Genomic DNA, 14,948 nt, shown 5'->3' with positions numbered 1-14,948 from the left:
GGTAATTTTTAAAAAGAACATAAAAATCCTGAAACCACATCTATCTTTTTCAGTGTATTATTTTAATGTACTTTCACAAGTTGGTGAACAGATACAATTTGCCTTTCACTATACTAAAACACATCCATTGGTAAGTATAAATAGCCCATCTAATAATACACATTTCAAATACATAAATCAAGTATCCAAGAATTAAGTTACGCACATCAAATAAAAAAAGCATACAAAATATCGCAGACATTTCAGTCCAGTTCTGAAGCTTAAACACAAAAAAAAAAAAAAAAAAAAAAAAAATCACATTTCTGACATGGCAGTAATTAGTAAACAATGTCTGGATGACAAAGAAAAAAACAATGAGGAAAAAAAAAGAAACTATCCAAGCCTTCAATAAACATTTTCGCTACAAATAAGCAATGTATATTAAAATAGCTATGGAAGGATTTATTTTCTAATCTTCCTGCAGTGTACATTGCTGACATCTCTTCCAAATAGAAAATGAAATACCTTTCTAAATGCAGTGGACCAACCCTCCTTAAGATTGCCTTGTTTTCATTTCAATCATAAGGCATTTAAATGTAATCAGTTTGAAGGCAGACATGATAATGTTTCTAAACTCATAGAACAACATAACATAAAAAAGGATACATGATTAAAAGGTCATATTTAGACATTTTGACAACCGTACAGGGTAAAATTGGTTTAGCAAAGGGTGACTTTGCAATAGCTGGCCAAATTTCTCTGATGGCAAAATTCACATTATAATAAAACTCAGGTAGCAGCACCCCCCCTCAATGTCAGCAATCACATACAAGAAAACACTCACATGTCGACACAACATTCCAAGATGCTACACTGGATAAAGTTAAAAACGGGAGAATTTAGAGTTATTGGGCATGGTTTCGGTTGTGTGGAAGTACATAGGGCATGATTTAAGCTTAGATGACAACTGGCTAAACTCTTGAGGGGAGGTAGTGACCTGGGACTCCACTCAGGCCTACTGAATGCAGCAGTTGTTACGATGACCATTGGAATCTTTGAAGCGCAGGCGCATCTTTGGACGATATTTCTCAAGGTAGAAGAGCTGCTTGCTGTTGAACGCTCCTCGACGCTTCCTGAGAGCAAAAGGGATTAAAGTTTTTCATGAGCAAATATGCAGTATTAAAACAGCCCAATGTGTGAAGCTTGTGTATAGCTAAAACACATTCCAATTGTACATTTCAGAATGCATATTATATGCACAAAAACATTTGGTAAAGTAATAATTCACTGTAAGGCTAACTGTTGGCATATCATTAGCAAACATTAAAGCAACACCAAAGAACTTTCCCTCTGTCGCACGCACGCTATTTGTTTATCCAGCACAGGCTTTGCAAATAACGATGTCCACATACAGGGTGGAATATTTTGCATGACTTATAAAAGTACGATGTATTGCGACATCAGATGCAAGTCAAATTTGTAGTTTCTTATGTCTCATTCCATCAAACTACAGATCCGCTACCCGATCTGGCAAACTTACATAGTGTGGTTATAGCCGATAGAGGGCCGCGAAGCGAATACAGAATTGCCGTTCACCCTGTTACAAGTTGATGAACCACTGAAATGATTTTGGAAACATTATTTTAAGGTATAAAAAAAACTCGTTGGTGTTGCTTTAACTCTCAGCCATGGCATATCTACAGTAGTTGCTAATTTATAAGAGCAGCCCATCAAGACAATTCATTCCTCTTGCCCATAGTCTGTCAAGATCACGTGGTTAGAGTGACTCAAACAATGCAGAGGAGAGACATACTGTCGAATGAACTGAACAGCATCTTCATACTTCATCCCACACTCAATCAAAGCAAGCGCCACAAGGACAGGAGCTCTGGAAGCAAAGAGTGGAGAGCCGTCAGAGGAGAATACAGTACACTGGCCTCATGCTAAATTCTCCACATTCTATCACAAACCACACAATGCATTTCCTATTTGCTATTATCTTATTAACATGTTTGCTTTGATTAAAGGGCCATGGTCCACACACCTTCCAAGGCCGGCAACACAATGGACAGCAACGCAGCAGCCTGGCTCCTCCTTAAACTTGAGCTTCAAGAGGTTGAGCCAATCATCTACAATTTGGTTTGAGGGAGGAGCTCCGTCATCAAAAGGCCAATCCTGTTACCATACCATGAGAGAGAGAGAGAGAGAGCGCGAGAGAGAGAGCGAGAGCGAGAGAGAGGACAATTTAACATATCTTTCCTGAAATCAAATGATTTAATTGTTATCAGTGCCATGCTCCAGGTATGCTGTGCTCATTGAGCAGGCTGCATGAGACCTCTTACCAGAACCTGAATTCCCTCCTTCATCACCAGCGCAGCGTCATATGTGGCTTCACAAACTCTCACTACGGTAGTGACTCCATATTTTTTGAGTTCCTGTTAGATAAAAGATCCCAAGATACACAGGACTACTAATAAGAGCTGTGCTTGAAAACACAGCCGTACATTTTGAAATGTAACACTATTGTACATGTCAGACTTTGGCTTATTTTATGACAAATATATATACATATAGATATATATCAATCAAAGCTCAAAGCTCACCTCAATGAATTTATTTAAAGTGGCATTGGTGGGGTTGTGGGTGATGAGAAACCTCATATTTTTGTAGGTGATTTCCACCGGGGCAGGCCTGTTCATACGAGCCATGGCAACTGAATTAAAAGAGGCTGAGTGCTGACAGATGGGCTGACACAATTGGGAGGTGACAAACTCCAGGGCTATGTCCTCACGACACACCACCAAAAATGTGTAACCGTAAAAACTGGTACTTGAGTGAAGGGGATAAAAGGAAAACAACCAACACAATGTGAAGGTTGGGGCCAAAGTTAAGAACTAAAGAGGGAGAGAGAAGGAACAAGGGAGAAAAAAAATCCTTCAAAACAAGGCAAGTCCTCTTGGGAGCGAGGAGGCGAAGGCCGGCTAGGGCAGTGCACTTTGGGAGATTTACCCCATCCAGGCTTGCTCTGCTGGTGTGGACACTCACTCTTTGAGTCACGAGATCCCGCCAACGTTCAAGTCTCTGTGCAAGCTTCTTTCTTGAGGTAGCTTGGGTGGGCCGGCACTTCACTCGTCTGCATACACGCCGTGCTGGGCCTGGCAGTAGTCTCCACTGCCCTTCAGAAACTCCATAAATGTGTGACCCAAAACACCACAGAACTGCTGCAAGAGTTACAAGAGAAAAGAGGATATCAACATGCCATGAACCTCTCATGTTGACTTGGCAAACATGCCTCAACAAGCAAGATGAGACAAGAGATAACAGTTTCTCATAAAAAGGAAAAGCAGGATGTAGGAAAGTACAGTGACTTCCCAGCATCTTCCAAGACTTAAAGATAAACGCTTTGAGGCACCATTTTGACAATATAGTCCAACAGTCCTTCACCGCAAGCTTATCAGTTTTAATTTACCTGCTCCTATACTAAAATATCAAGTTAATGTCTTAACTGCTAAGGAAATACGTGTAATTTAAAGCTTGCCAGGACATTTTTTTCCATTTCTGGCGTTTATTCATTTGCATCATGGAGAAATTCCGCAGATAAACAAGGCTGACGTATTAAACCTCCATGGACAATATTCTTGTTCATTGCCTGGACCTTATTTAAATGGCCTACGGTTTGGATGCGATATAAATCATCGTTAGCTTGACCACAAAAGCTATTTAACAAGATTTTAAAGTGTCAGGTTGCGTGTGACAAATACGTTAGATGTAGACAGACAGGTTTAACGTTAGCTATCTATTGTTATGATTGTAAAGCACAAAAGTAGAGTAAAGTTAACGTAAAGATACTACTGCAATAGATTAGCGATTATAATTTATATTTGGTCAAAACCCTAGTCGTTACCCATATCCAATAGAAGTTACATTTCTTTCGAGGTAGCTGCAGCTAAAGGCAAGAAAAACGAGAACAATCAAGGGAAGATACAGCCTCCATTCCCTTCTTCTTCGCGTCTAATCTAAATATTAACCGGCTAACGTTATCGATAATGTTATTGGTTTGGCATCGATAACCACGACCATTTAATCGTGTTACAACTTTAGGTTAACGTTGAGTAGAACAACAAATGTGGTGGAAACAATGCAATGCGTTTTGTTAAGAGACCAGGATAGATTTGTTTTAGCCCAAAGTTGACGTATGCTAGTTGGGTAGCTAACGTTAGCCTTTGTGTTATTTGGACAAACCAAGCGCCATAACCGATGAGGAGGCCGTGTGCACATATCAGGGTAGATGCTAACAAGAAAGAAGAAACACTGATTTAGCTAACATACCATTAGCTTGCTAACAGCACAGCAGTGAGTTATTTTCTAGGCGTTGACAAACAACAGTAAACTATTAAATTTGCCCCAAATTGTGAGAACTGTGTGCCATCGGGGCTGAACGCGGTCAGTAGATGATTTTACTAACGTTAGCCAACGACAAGCTAACATAGAGGCCAGTTACTCTGTATGTGGGTCACTTGATTAATCGATCACATTATTATCGTTAATCAACAATATTGGCAGCAATATTGCTCTACGTTCATGCTTATTCAATTGGACCTTTTGTCTGTTCATTAGCATAATATGAAGGATAACTTGGCTAAGTAACGTCAGCCATCTCGTAGCTACTTGCTGGCTAACGTTAGCTAACACGACGCTTCACACCTTCTATGACGATATCTCAATTCTAACAATTTTCACACAAATAAACGATTTTTTACTGCATGGATACTTACTGGAATATGCTTACTCATTGAAGATTGTAGCTTAATCATAAAGCCGGTCCCAAGAAAGACTTAAAAAATGTAAAATTATATTGCACCATACAGTCGCAGCCACAGTTTCCTGCCGAGTCGGCGTCTACTCCGCTGAGATCACGGTTACAGCAAGCACTTCTCATTTCTTTCGTGCTTGCAACCGCACCCTGGAAACGGGCTGGTCGTGTTACTGTCCGCGATCACGCCTGTCCTGCGCAAATCATGCACCATCACAAAACAAACGATTCATTGCGCATCAATTTACATGACAGGATTTAACATAATTTTCTTTGACGGGTTACTCCATTATCATTTCAAACTTAAAAATAGTGTTTATATGCCAAAACAATGTCAACTTTAATTCTAGAAGCAGTTAGTTTGGCATTATAGGCTATAATATATATTTTTGCAAGTGAGAAGTTGCAGTGTTTGAAATAGCTGTTTTAATTTAAGTCTTAGATCTGTCTTTCCAGAAGTGAAATGAGTATAATCTGACCCTCAACAGAACAGCTGATCTACGGGATTTTCAGCTTCTATTTGCTCTGCCACAATAGGCTGTTGAATGGTCTGGATTGTTCATGTTGGTCACTGAAGAGGATAAGCATCACTGTAGTCACTGTCTGTTGCCAGTCAACAGCAGATACATGTGGGCACCAAATGATGGACAGAGAATCTTCCAATTTGTCACCATTGTGCTTATAGTCTATAAAAGGAAATGCACATCTATTGATCTGGTTTTAATCAGGAGCTGACAAATTCCCTGTCAAAGCTATCTACAGGGCAGGAGTTGGGATGAGCGAGCCAAATGTTTCCAGAGGAAAGGTAAAAAGATATGATCATCTCTATTAGCATGTATTTTATTTATTTGAGATCTTGCATCATTTTCAAGGGAGCCCTGGGAGCATAAGTACATTTTGGGTATAATATTCATTTGGGTTTTTTCAGTGATCCTTTACAGCCCAGTTGTAGGCATATCTGTCCAACCACACCGTCTGAAGTCTAAAATACAAAAAAGGATTGTTTCAATAGTTACATTTATAATGTTGTGATTCTGATTGAAATTAATGCTTTCATTGTAATGACATCTAGGAGGCACCTGAGAAATGTACCGACCAAATAGATGGCAGTGGTATGAGCTTGGGCCGTAGGAAAGGCGTGAAGGTCAGTGGGAGATATCTGGCACCGACCGACGCAGAGAGAAGAGGAGCATCCGTGCCTCTTGTGCAGTCCGCGGTCGCAGGCCCCAGCCCCTCAGAGAGCGCCACCATCATCTCCATCGGTCCCCAACATCGAGGGCCCACGCTGTCTCCTGAGTCTTCCCGTCGGTCTCTCGCTCGACCCGACGGCATGGGCTCACGAGATGAGTGGTCCTCAAAGGGCAGGGCTTCCTCTAGTGAGGCTAGTGTGTCCAGGCAAACCCTTGAGGAGCTCAAGAGCCTGCTGCGGGAAACCTCGGTCCTCACGCCCCGGGATCAAAAGGACGGGGTACGGCCAGGTAGCCCTTACACGTACTTACACGGAAACAGAGGGGATGGTCAACAGGAGGAGAGCGCAACCAGGTCATTCACTACTTTCAAGCCTCTCTCTGAGGGTAGTAGGAGATTCCAAAGACCAGGGGAGAGGACTACTTCTAAAACAGCTTCGGACTGGGACTCAAACGCACCATCTCGGACCGATGGAAGTACACGTCACAATGTGAGATCCCCCACCTGGGAGGCAACTAGCATGGGAGAGACTTATGGGTCACAAACAGGTTAGTGTATCTCTCCAGTGTAAACCACTAACGCAACTATTGATACAAAATAGTATAACTAAATATGTAATCATCATCTTTTTGGTGTGTGCTTTTTGATAGTTGTGGCAGAGAAGGTACAGGTGCATCTCAAAAAATGATTATCTGAATATCTCGGAAAAGTTTCCATAATTTCCCAAAGTTTTCCATAATTTATTTCAAAAAGTTAAACTTTCATATAATCTAAATTCATTACACATGAAGTAAAATATTTCAAGGCTTTTTTTGTTTTAATGTTGATTAATCTAATCTTGATGATTACTGTAATATAAATTCTTTATTCTAATATTTTTGAGATGCTGTATTTTTTAACTGTAATGTTGATCTGAGAAGAGCTCTAATTAATTCAAAACACAACGGTTTCCTGAGCCTTTCATCTCCAACTCTGGTAAGGGCAATGGACTTTTCCACTATATTCTAATGTTCTGAGATGCACCTATAACAGCCTAATGTGTTTTATGTCTATAAACTGAAATGTCAATGAAAATGAAAAGAAAGATGATGGCCTCAATGTGCATTGTTTTATTTGTCTAAAATAATGACATATGTTGCAAATTTCTGAGTTGCATTCATCAGTCAGTGGATAGGTCTACTGAGTCATATAAAAGAGCACCCAGTCAGCCCTTAGCAGCCCTCTGCTGCTAAATTCTATATGTTCTACCTCCACCTCACTTAACTTATAACAATCAGTGCTCTGTTACAAGTCTACTTATGCCCTGTCTTTTGTTGTCTGTTGTCTGTCCAGTGAAGTCCCTGGTTGTCTTAAATGCTCTACTTTAATCAGTAATTGCACTTTATATCTATAATGTTTGTGCACTAAATGTAGCCTGTCTCAAATGTCATGTTATACATTTTAAATATAACACCACTTGATCCATGGTAAAACGTTGTTTCGTCTCACTATACACAGTGTATATGGTTGAAATGACAATAAAACCCACTTGTTCAACTGCAAATTGATGTCTAACAGTAACACAAGCACGCTTGTTTTGTGATTAATAGATAACAGTAAGGAAAGCTCATCGGGAGACAATCATGGGCCTCAAAGTTTCATCACAGTTGTTGAACAGATAAAGCAGCAGATTGCCCGTGAAGATGTCCACTTTGTTCGCTTTGAAGCTACAGACCTTCATGGAGTGTCCAGGTCCAAGATAGTGCCTGCACGTTTCTTTCATGTAAGTATTGAGATATTTTGTATGTATAGGTATACATGTAACCAAGAATGTGAGGCATGTATTCAGATTCAGGCTCCAATGTGTAAATCATTCCTTATTTTGGATGTAGTATAATTAACAATGGTGAACTGACCCTTGTTTGTCCTTCAATTTCAGGAAAAAGCTGTTTATGGAGTGGCAATGCCTAGGAGCTACCTGGAACTGACCTTGAGTTCAAAGGTCAACGAAGTCGATAATGCCACCGTGGCTAACTTCAGCAGTGACATTCTCCTGATCCCCGACATGTCCACGTTTAGGATCCTGCCCTGGGCCAACCACACAGGCAGGGTCATCTGTGACCCCTGCTCGGTGACGGGCGTCCCTCTGCGCACCTCGCCCCGTCTCATGGCCAAGCAGCTCCTGGCCCAGCTGCAGACGCTGGGCTTCTCGCTGCACTCCTCCCTCACCTACGAGTGCTGCGTGCTGGGCCTGCCCGAGAGAGTGGGCCCCAAGGCCGTCTTCTTCCCCGCCACCACCCTGCTCAGCAACAACGATCTGCCTTTCCTTCACCAGCTCATCACTGGCATGTACTACATGGGCGTGGATGTGGACAGCTTCGCCTCGGCGAGTGGCCCTGGACAGATGGAGATTTCCCTGAAGCCCAAATTTGGGATCGAGGCGGCTGACAGCGCCTTCACCTTCCGCACGGGCATCAAAGAGATGGCCCGCAAGTACAACTACGTCGCCACCTTCTACACAGACGAGGGCATCTACAACTCCGGGGTGTTCTCCCACAGCCTCTGGGATGCCAACGGCAGGAGGAGTCTGTTCCACACAGGAAGTGCCGACCTGTCAGAGATCGGCAGGAAGTGGCTGGCGGGACTCCTGCACCACTCTGCTGCTATCAGCTGTCTGATGGCTCCAGGCGTCGGGTGCCGCGAACAGCTAACACGAGGAGTGAAGGACCAGAAGCGCACTTCCTTGTATGCCACATGTGGCTGCAACGACAACAGCTGCGATTTCAATGTCAAGTTCCATGGCGGGAGGGAGACACACATTGACAACAAGCTAGGCTCAGCTATGGCTAACCCATACATTGTGCTGGCGGCCACTGTGGCAGCTGGATTAGATGGGATCAAGCGGAACCTGAGCTTTGAGCACGGCCTCAACAGGGCTCCTTCTCTGCAGAAACAGTTTGCCATCCCCCTGAAGCTGGACGGGGCTCTGGAGGCACTCTCTGAAGATCACATCATCCGTGGGGCCCTCGGCGAGCCCTTTGTGCAGTACTTCATTGCAATGAAGAAGTTTGAAATTGAGACTCAGGAACTAGATGCAGAGAGGAACAAAAGCCTTGAGTACTTCATTTAGAGACCGTTCACTTTGGTCCTGAGATTTGAGGAGAAGAGAGCTTGGACTGAATTTAGATACCTTTCACTTTGGTCCTGAGTTGTGAGGAGAAGAGAGCTTGGACTGAATTTAGATACCTTTCACTTTGGTCCTGAGTTGTGAGGAGAAGAGAGCTTGGACTGAATTTTTTCAGTCTTCTATCAGAATATTTTGGATTATCAGAATAAATATGCAAAAGAAACATTATTGGCCTCATTTTTATATACATTATTTGCATTATTTGATAATGCATCAATTTACAATGATAATAGCATTATATCCAAAAATATACCCAGAAGACGACAAACAATATGTTCTGGTTTGTTATTAGTTATGTGTTTTATCCACTTATTCTGCCATTTACAACCTGCACTCCTTAAATACATCTAAAAATACCAGCAGAAAAAAAAACAAACAGGTCTAAATTTCTAACAGCTCTCATTTCTAACAGTTTTGTAATGACTGTATTTACAAAAGCACTCACAGAAACCCAAGTATTAAAACCTATGAATATTCTACTTGTTTTTGTGTATCAAACTGCCCACACGCTGTATGAATTTACCAAACCTATTATCAGTCTGTGGTTGGGTCTGGTATCTGGAGTAGGTGCTGGAGGTGCCCATGAACAAGCTCCTGCGTTTCTCCGCAGCGTATGCATTCATGTGGTCAGTTTCAGTCTTATCGGGCACTCTCCTCTCCACAGACAGAAAGTGCTCAAAACGACTATAGACCTTGTTCCGTTTGACCTCTGGTATGCCGTACCGCCCCTCGCCTGGGTTGGACATTATACTCTCCACTGTGGCCACTGAGGACTGTGATCCGTGGTACACACTGTGGTGCGGACGGCCCACCACATCCAGAGCGGACAGCGTTCTTGGTGACGCAGCCACAGCCTTCTGTCCTTCAGGTCTCTGCGAGCTGCTCCACGTGGGAGTCGTTGGACGACTGGACGCAGGACTTGTTATTGGTGAGAACCAGTCTCTGTTGCAGGAGGGAGTGGGGCTTGTTATTGTTCCCGTGATGCTTGGCCGTCTGTCTGAAATGTGAACATTTGCTTCAATGGGCGCTGGTTGAGTCTTTGTCGGGGTGGTCAAGTTGTCGGCATCTTTACTTGGAGAAATTTCATCTAAGTTTCTAGTTGAGCCAAGACCCTCTTTTTCTTCTGGTATTTCAATCAAAGACAAACGGGTCTGGTTGCTGTCGCTGAATGGGCGTAAGCGTTTTAGATTTGAGCCCTTGGGGAGTGACGACTCTGTCTCTTTCCCTAAATGTGTCGCCGAGGCTGTCCTGGAGGGTGGCTCCTGCCAGTCGTAGGACTGTGGGGTCTTCTTATCGTCTGTGGTTTTTATATCATAATGGGAGACGGACCTGTGAGACTCGCTGAGTTTTTGCATTGCATTTGTCTCATCCTTCACGGCTTCTGCCACCTCTTCATTTGTATTGGTGATGAGACTGTCAAGGCTTTTCACAGAGCTGGGTGTAGGGAGAATCGGTTTACTATTGGCAGCTTCTGTCTCTTGCTTGATGTCAGGGCGAGATTGATGGCTGGTCTCAAGAAGTGAAGGCTGGTCAAATGTTCCTGGTTGTGTGATCACTGTCCATGGACTGACCAGTCCAGGACGCTGTGTCTGCCTGGTCAGGGGAGTGGTTGAATCTTCACTGAGTCTGCGTTCTGTATTAAGTTCAGGCTTTTTAGAATCCCTGCCCAACTCGTTCTCTTTGGCTCTTTGCAGGGAGGTGTACACAGAGGTGATCGTACGTCTGCCCAGGGTTGGACTCAGGGCCCTCAGGTCAGTCACAGTTGGTTGCTCTGGGATTTTGAATATGAGGTTCGATCTGGACGAGTGAGTGGTTTGTAAAGAGGACTTCAGAGTGTCAGAGTGTAAACTCATGCGGTCCAAACTCTCAGTGGAGTCCGCCGGAACCTGGTCATTCCTGAGATATGAGTCAATTCTCCATTTATGAAGAGACAACTCAGAGACGCTCAGGAAAGACGGCTTTCCATGAAGAGCACTGTCATCTTGGCCTGGTTGCCTGTACTGGGCCGGATTGTTAAGCTGACCAGTGGCAGAGAAAGGGCTTCTGTCCAGGACATCAGGACCTTTGTCACCTATGACTCTGCTCCTCTGACGCAATGATGAGTACATTCTCTGTTGAAAGCCACTGTAAGTGTTGGTGGCTGGGTTCCGCTGGAGATTCAGTCCATGGTTTATGTTGGCTCCATTGGCCTGTGCTCCTTCCTCAGGTTTGTCGTTGTGGTTTAGCATGTTCAGGCGTCCTCTCATCTCTTTCAGCTGAGAGGTGTCAAAGGAGCGTGTTCTCTCAAAGAACTTGGCAGAATGGAGGCTCTGCATGGGCCCTTGGTTCCTGCCACAGAAGAGGTCTGTGCTTGATGTGGTCTGTTGGATGAGCTGGGCAGGTATGATGGAACGAGCAAACAGTCTTCTAAACTCCTCGTCGTAGCAGGACACCAACTTGCCTGTGATGAGGAGCACCATACTGAGGTTGATCTTTTCATAGGACCACATGAAGCTATGGGAATGGAATGAGAACAGAACACAGCTTTTTAGAATCAAATCTGAATCAAAATCTGACATACAGTAACAGTCAGTGGACACTGTGGCCTTTTAATGCAAAGTGTTAATCACTAAGTGTTTAATCACTCTCATTGCATGTCAAAAATACTCATTTAAAATCCTATTGAAACTAGAGGGGCACTCCGAGAGCACCTCCACCAAGGCCATGTAGCTGTGGTCTGTGCAGGCCAAACTGAACATAGCAGTGTGCTATTCGCTGGACATTACACATTACAATTAAGCAATTGGTTTGATATGACTAAAATGCTTCACTGTTAAAATTAATTAATTAACATTATCATTAAGTAATTCCATGTCATGATAGGTGTTTGGGTGAGACCGTCCATAGAGACTTTCATTGCTTTGGACACTAGAGGGCAACCAGGTTGGAATATGGTGCAACAGTAAAACTAAAACGCGGATCTGCTGGAAAATGGTTTGGGTTTGTCCGTGGACTGCATGTGCCACTTATACTTATACCTTTCCACCAAATGTCATGGAAACTGGGCTCTTGCAGATTTCTTGCAGATGGACGGATGGACGAACGGACAGACAAACCACACTGACCACATGACCTCCTGGAGGAGCTAATAACAAGCTGCGTACCTATAAGACCCATACAGTACTGTGTGGCAGTCCACCAGCATGAACTTCTGCTCCATCGCTCCATGGAACTTTGCCCCGGACTGACAGCGATACTCATGACCCTTCACTGTGCGAATCCTCACATTCTGTGGAGAAGAGGATCCGTCATTCAGTATGACTTATGAAATGAAACATCTGCAAACATCATATCAGACTGAGGAAGCCACAATGGAAAGCTTTTTAAGGGGCACGTTGAAACTAGTTAATTAGGCTATATTATGGCTGACGTTTGGCTTATCAGTTGTGTATGACATGTTATGTGTCAGATGTGATCACAATCTTTTGGAAACAGCAGATGATCAGGGAGCACTAGCAGTCTCAGACATGGTGTCACCTCCGTTTATAATCACTGAGAAGAATTGCACGCTTTATAATGGTTAAAACGTTAGTATTAAACCGGCTTCATGACAGAAGCTTAGTTAACTCTAACAATGTCAGCCTACAAGCAGGAAAGGTTAGTCACTTGGTAAACACATGTATGGAATAAAAACAAGAAAAAAAATGGATGTTTTATAAATCATTGGGTTGGAACTGATGTCAGTGTAATCCTGCCAGTTAAACAATGAGCAAATGTTTTGTTTTCATTCAGTCAGTAAGTGCTCTAAACCTGGTAAACTTGTTAAATATGCTACGCAACAAGAACTCCCAGACCAAGTTCTCAGTTTCTCGAATCAGATACCTTGAGGGAAATAACTGGGTGTGGAGTAAATGTCATCCTTAATCCGATAATAACCGTGTTACCAGGTAAAGGTCACCTGAACCTACAGGTAGCTGGTCTTTTCCTCCAGTATTTGAGATAAAATTAACAAAATTCATTGGGTTTGCTTACTGGATGATGACTTATTACGTAAGAAATGCATTAATCAGTAAAGGCAATAGTTGTGTTAAAAAAAAAGCAGGCTGTGGCCATATGCCAAGGAACTGACAGTATTCTCACCCATAGCTTTTGGAGAGGAACGTTGGCTCTTTCCGACATGCGTAGAAAGCTGTTGAACTGAAGGTCATCTAGAAGCAAATAAATGACCACTCCCCTGGTGGAAATTTCAACCAGATCTCGGAATATGTCCACATCAGTAAATATGTCCATTGCTATAGCAATGACCTACAATGTATAAAATTGGTCAGTTATTTTTTGGAAAGTATTTTTTCCCTAAGAAAAAGTTTGGCCTTTAAGGATAACATAAATGTGTTGTGCCATATTATCTCATGTACATCTCAAGGGTAATGTGTCCATTTAATGAATATGGTCAATAGGACCATCATGGCACATGGCCAAATCTTATGAATATGCTATTCATTTGCCACAGGTTTAAGGAATATTTAACAAGTAGTCTCAAAGAAAAATAATTTGTCAACAGCCTTTTTTTGTCATACAGTGATTGGAAAATCAGATAAAGTCATAACTGACAAATCTTGTGCTATTATTTGAATGTCATCCCCTGTACTGCTAACATGAATCACATCTCATCTACAATGACACTGAGCGCAAGTTGGAACAAGTTGAAGTTGAGCTAGGATTTTACAAGCAGGTACTGTTTAAAGGTCACACTGTGCCAGAAATAAGAGAATCAGTTGGGATGTGCTCTCACACATCAGAGGGAGTATACAAAATGTACAAAAAATAAGTGCAGCATTCCACTAAATGAAGCACAGACACATATCATGAGTGGCTACAAAAACAGCACTCCAACAGCACAGTGCAAGAGTCACTCACCATTTTTGCTTCTTTTATATATTTCCGCACCAGTGTTTTGATGCTTGGCATGTTCTGTCTTGGCGGGTGGAAAAGCATGTGAACGTTGGTCTCCACATGGTCAAGCCTGGCTTCCGGCCAGCCAAGATCAAGGTCTGGCACCTCCACATCCGATTCCATTGGGCAGTATGTAGAGGGTGCATTGTCCATACCTTCACAATCCTCTTCATCATCATCACCTGAAGGCCATTTCTTATTCTCAAGAATGTACCTAATCTCCTGCTCTGAGAGAAAGTCAGAGATCCCTTCAGCCTTAAGGAACTCCTGATATGCTTCCTGACCGCCATTCAGCAGCGCGTACAGGGCCAGCCGATAAGCCTCCTTGTAGACTCCTGGAGCAGCGTCCTGTAAGTTCAGCTGCTCACTCATGGAAGACATAGCAGACAATTCCGACTCCATTGTCTGTGTTTGATTGCACAGACCTGATCACCCTGTCTGAGAAGGAGAGCACAGAATACACTAATATGTTGTCTGTTGAGAAGTACACACTAACACACTAATGTGTTGTCTGTTGAGAAGAAGAGCACAGAACACACTGTGTTGTCTGTTGTCTTGCACTCACTACTGCTGTATTGTTATTTTTGTTTTGTGATAATTTAAGATTACAAAGTGTTTTTTATATACATTTAAAATACAAATTAGAAACAATCTATTGAATGGGAATTATGTGAAACTCACCTAATAATGAGTAGGATTAGGATCTAGGTTTCCAAAACATGGTGCAGTATAAGGTTGTGTTGGACACAGCAGCTGTCAGCTCATCCGTCTCTGACAGATGTTACGGTCTAATGAGGAACCTTGCTGACTGTGCATGCGCATAGCTTGAAAAAATGCCATTAAGGTATAGGTCTACTACCTGTTTGAAAG

General features: G+C 42.8%; 3 protein-coding genes across 3 annotated transcripts; 1 reads left to right on the top strand and 2 right to left on the bottom strand.

Annotated features, from left to right (window-relative positions):
* Positions 1-41: 41 nt before the first annotated feature.
* Positions 42-4,931, bottom strand: ptp4a1 (protein tyrosine phosphatase 4A1). Its single transcript, XM_048247841.1, has 6 exons — positions 4,755-4,931; positions 2,583-3,200; positions 2,322-2,414; positions 2,024-2,154; positions 1,793-1,867; positions 42-1,112 (listed from the first exon to the last, which is right to left on the bottom strand). The coding sequence occupies exons 2-6, from the start codon at positions 2,685-2,687 to the stop codon at positions 995-997; spliced, it is 522 nt and encodes a 173-aa protein (XP_048103798.1). The 5' UTR covers positions 2,688-3,200; positions 4,755-4,931; the 3' UTR covers positions 42-994.
* Positions 4,932-5,275: 344 nt separating this feature from the next.
* Positions 5,276-9,309, top strand: lgsn (lengsin, lens protein with glutamine synthetase domain). Its single transcript, XM_048247099.1, has 4 exons — positions 5,276-5,597; positions 5,865-6,528; positions 7,570-7,742; positions 7,899-9,309. Exons 1-4 carry the CDS (start codon positions 5,568-5,570, stop codon positions 9,087-9,089), a joined length of 2,058 nt encoding a protein of 685 aa, XP_048103056.1. The 5' UTR covers positions 5,276-5,567; the 3' UTR covers positions 9,090-9,309.
* A 104-nt stretch (positions 9,310-9,413) lies between these two features.
* LOC125296973 (protein FAM83B-like) lies at positions 9,414-14,846 on the bottom strand. The gene is made up of 5 exons (XM_048247098.1): positions 14,760-14,846; positions 14,043-14,516; positions 13,266-13,430; positions 12,290-12,414; positions 9,414-11,639 (listed from the first exon to the last, which is right to left on the bottom strand). Exons 2-5 carry the CDS (start codon positions 14,478-14,480, stop codon positions 9,623-9,625), a joined length of 2,745 nt encoding a protein of 914 aa, XP_048103055.1. The 5' UTR covers positions 14,481-14,516; positions 14,760-14,846; the 3' UTR covers positions 9,414-9,622.
* Between the last annotated feature and the right edge of the window lie 102 nt (positions 14,847-14,948).

This window comes from Alosa alosa, chromosome 7 (genome assembly GCF_017589495.1).
Source record: "Alosa alosa isolate M-15738 ecotype Scorff River chromosome 7, AALO_Geno_1.1, whole genome shotgun sequence".
Classification (NCBI taxonomy): Eukaryota; Metazoa; Chordata; class Actinopteri; order Clupeiformes; family Clupeidae; genus Alosa; species Alosa alosa.
Note: the sequence above shows the minus strand (reverse complement) of the source record. Positions and strands in the feature narration are given on the sequence as shown.

Excerpts from the sequence above, each read along its gene's own strand:
- ptp4a1 (XM_048247841.1), bottom strand. The coding sequence starts at position 2,687 with ATGGCTCGTATGAACAGGCCTGCCCCGGTGGAAATCACCTACAAAAAT. Across the intron at positions 1,868-2,023 it reads TGTGTTGCCGGCCTTGGAAG|AGCTCCTGTCCTTGTGGCGC; the intron begins GTGTGTGGACCA and ends CTTTGCTTCCAG. Across the intron at positions 1,113-1,792 it reads GCTGTTCAGTTCATTCGACA|GAAGCGTCGAGGAGCGTTCA; the intron begins GTATGTCTCTCC and ends TTTTGCTCTCAG.
- lgsn (XM_048247099.1), top strand. The coding sequence starts at position 5,568 with ATGAGCGAGCCAAATGTTTCCAGAGGAAAG. Across the intron at positions 6,529-7,569 it reads GACTTATGGGTCACAAACAG|ATAACAGTAAGGAAAGCTCA; the intron begins GTTAGTGTATCT and ends TGTGATTAATAG. Across the intron at positions 7,743-7,898 it reads TGCCTGCACGTTTCTTTCAT|GAAAAAGCTGTTTATGGAGT; the intron begins GTAAGTATTGAG and ends CTTCAATTTCAG.
- LOC125296973 (XM_048247098.1), bottom strand. The coding sequence starts at position 14,480 with ATGGAGTCGGAATTGTCTGCTATGTCTTCCATGAGTGAGCAGCTGAAC. Across the intron at positions 13,431-14,042 it reads ATATAAAAGAAGCAAAAATG|GTCATTGCTATAGCAATGGA; the intron begins GTGAGTGACTCT and ends TATACATTGTAG. Across the intron at positions 11,640-12,289 it reads GTACTGTATGGGTCTTATAG|CTTCATGTGGTCCTATGAAA; the intron begins GTACGCAGCTTG and ends CCATTCCCATAG.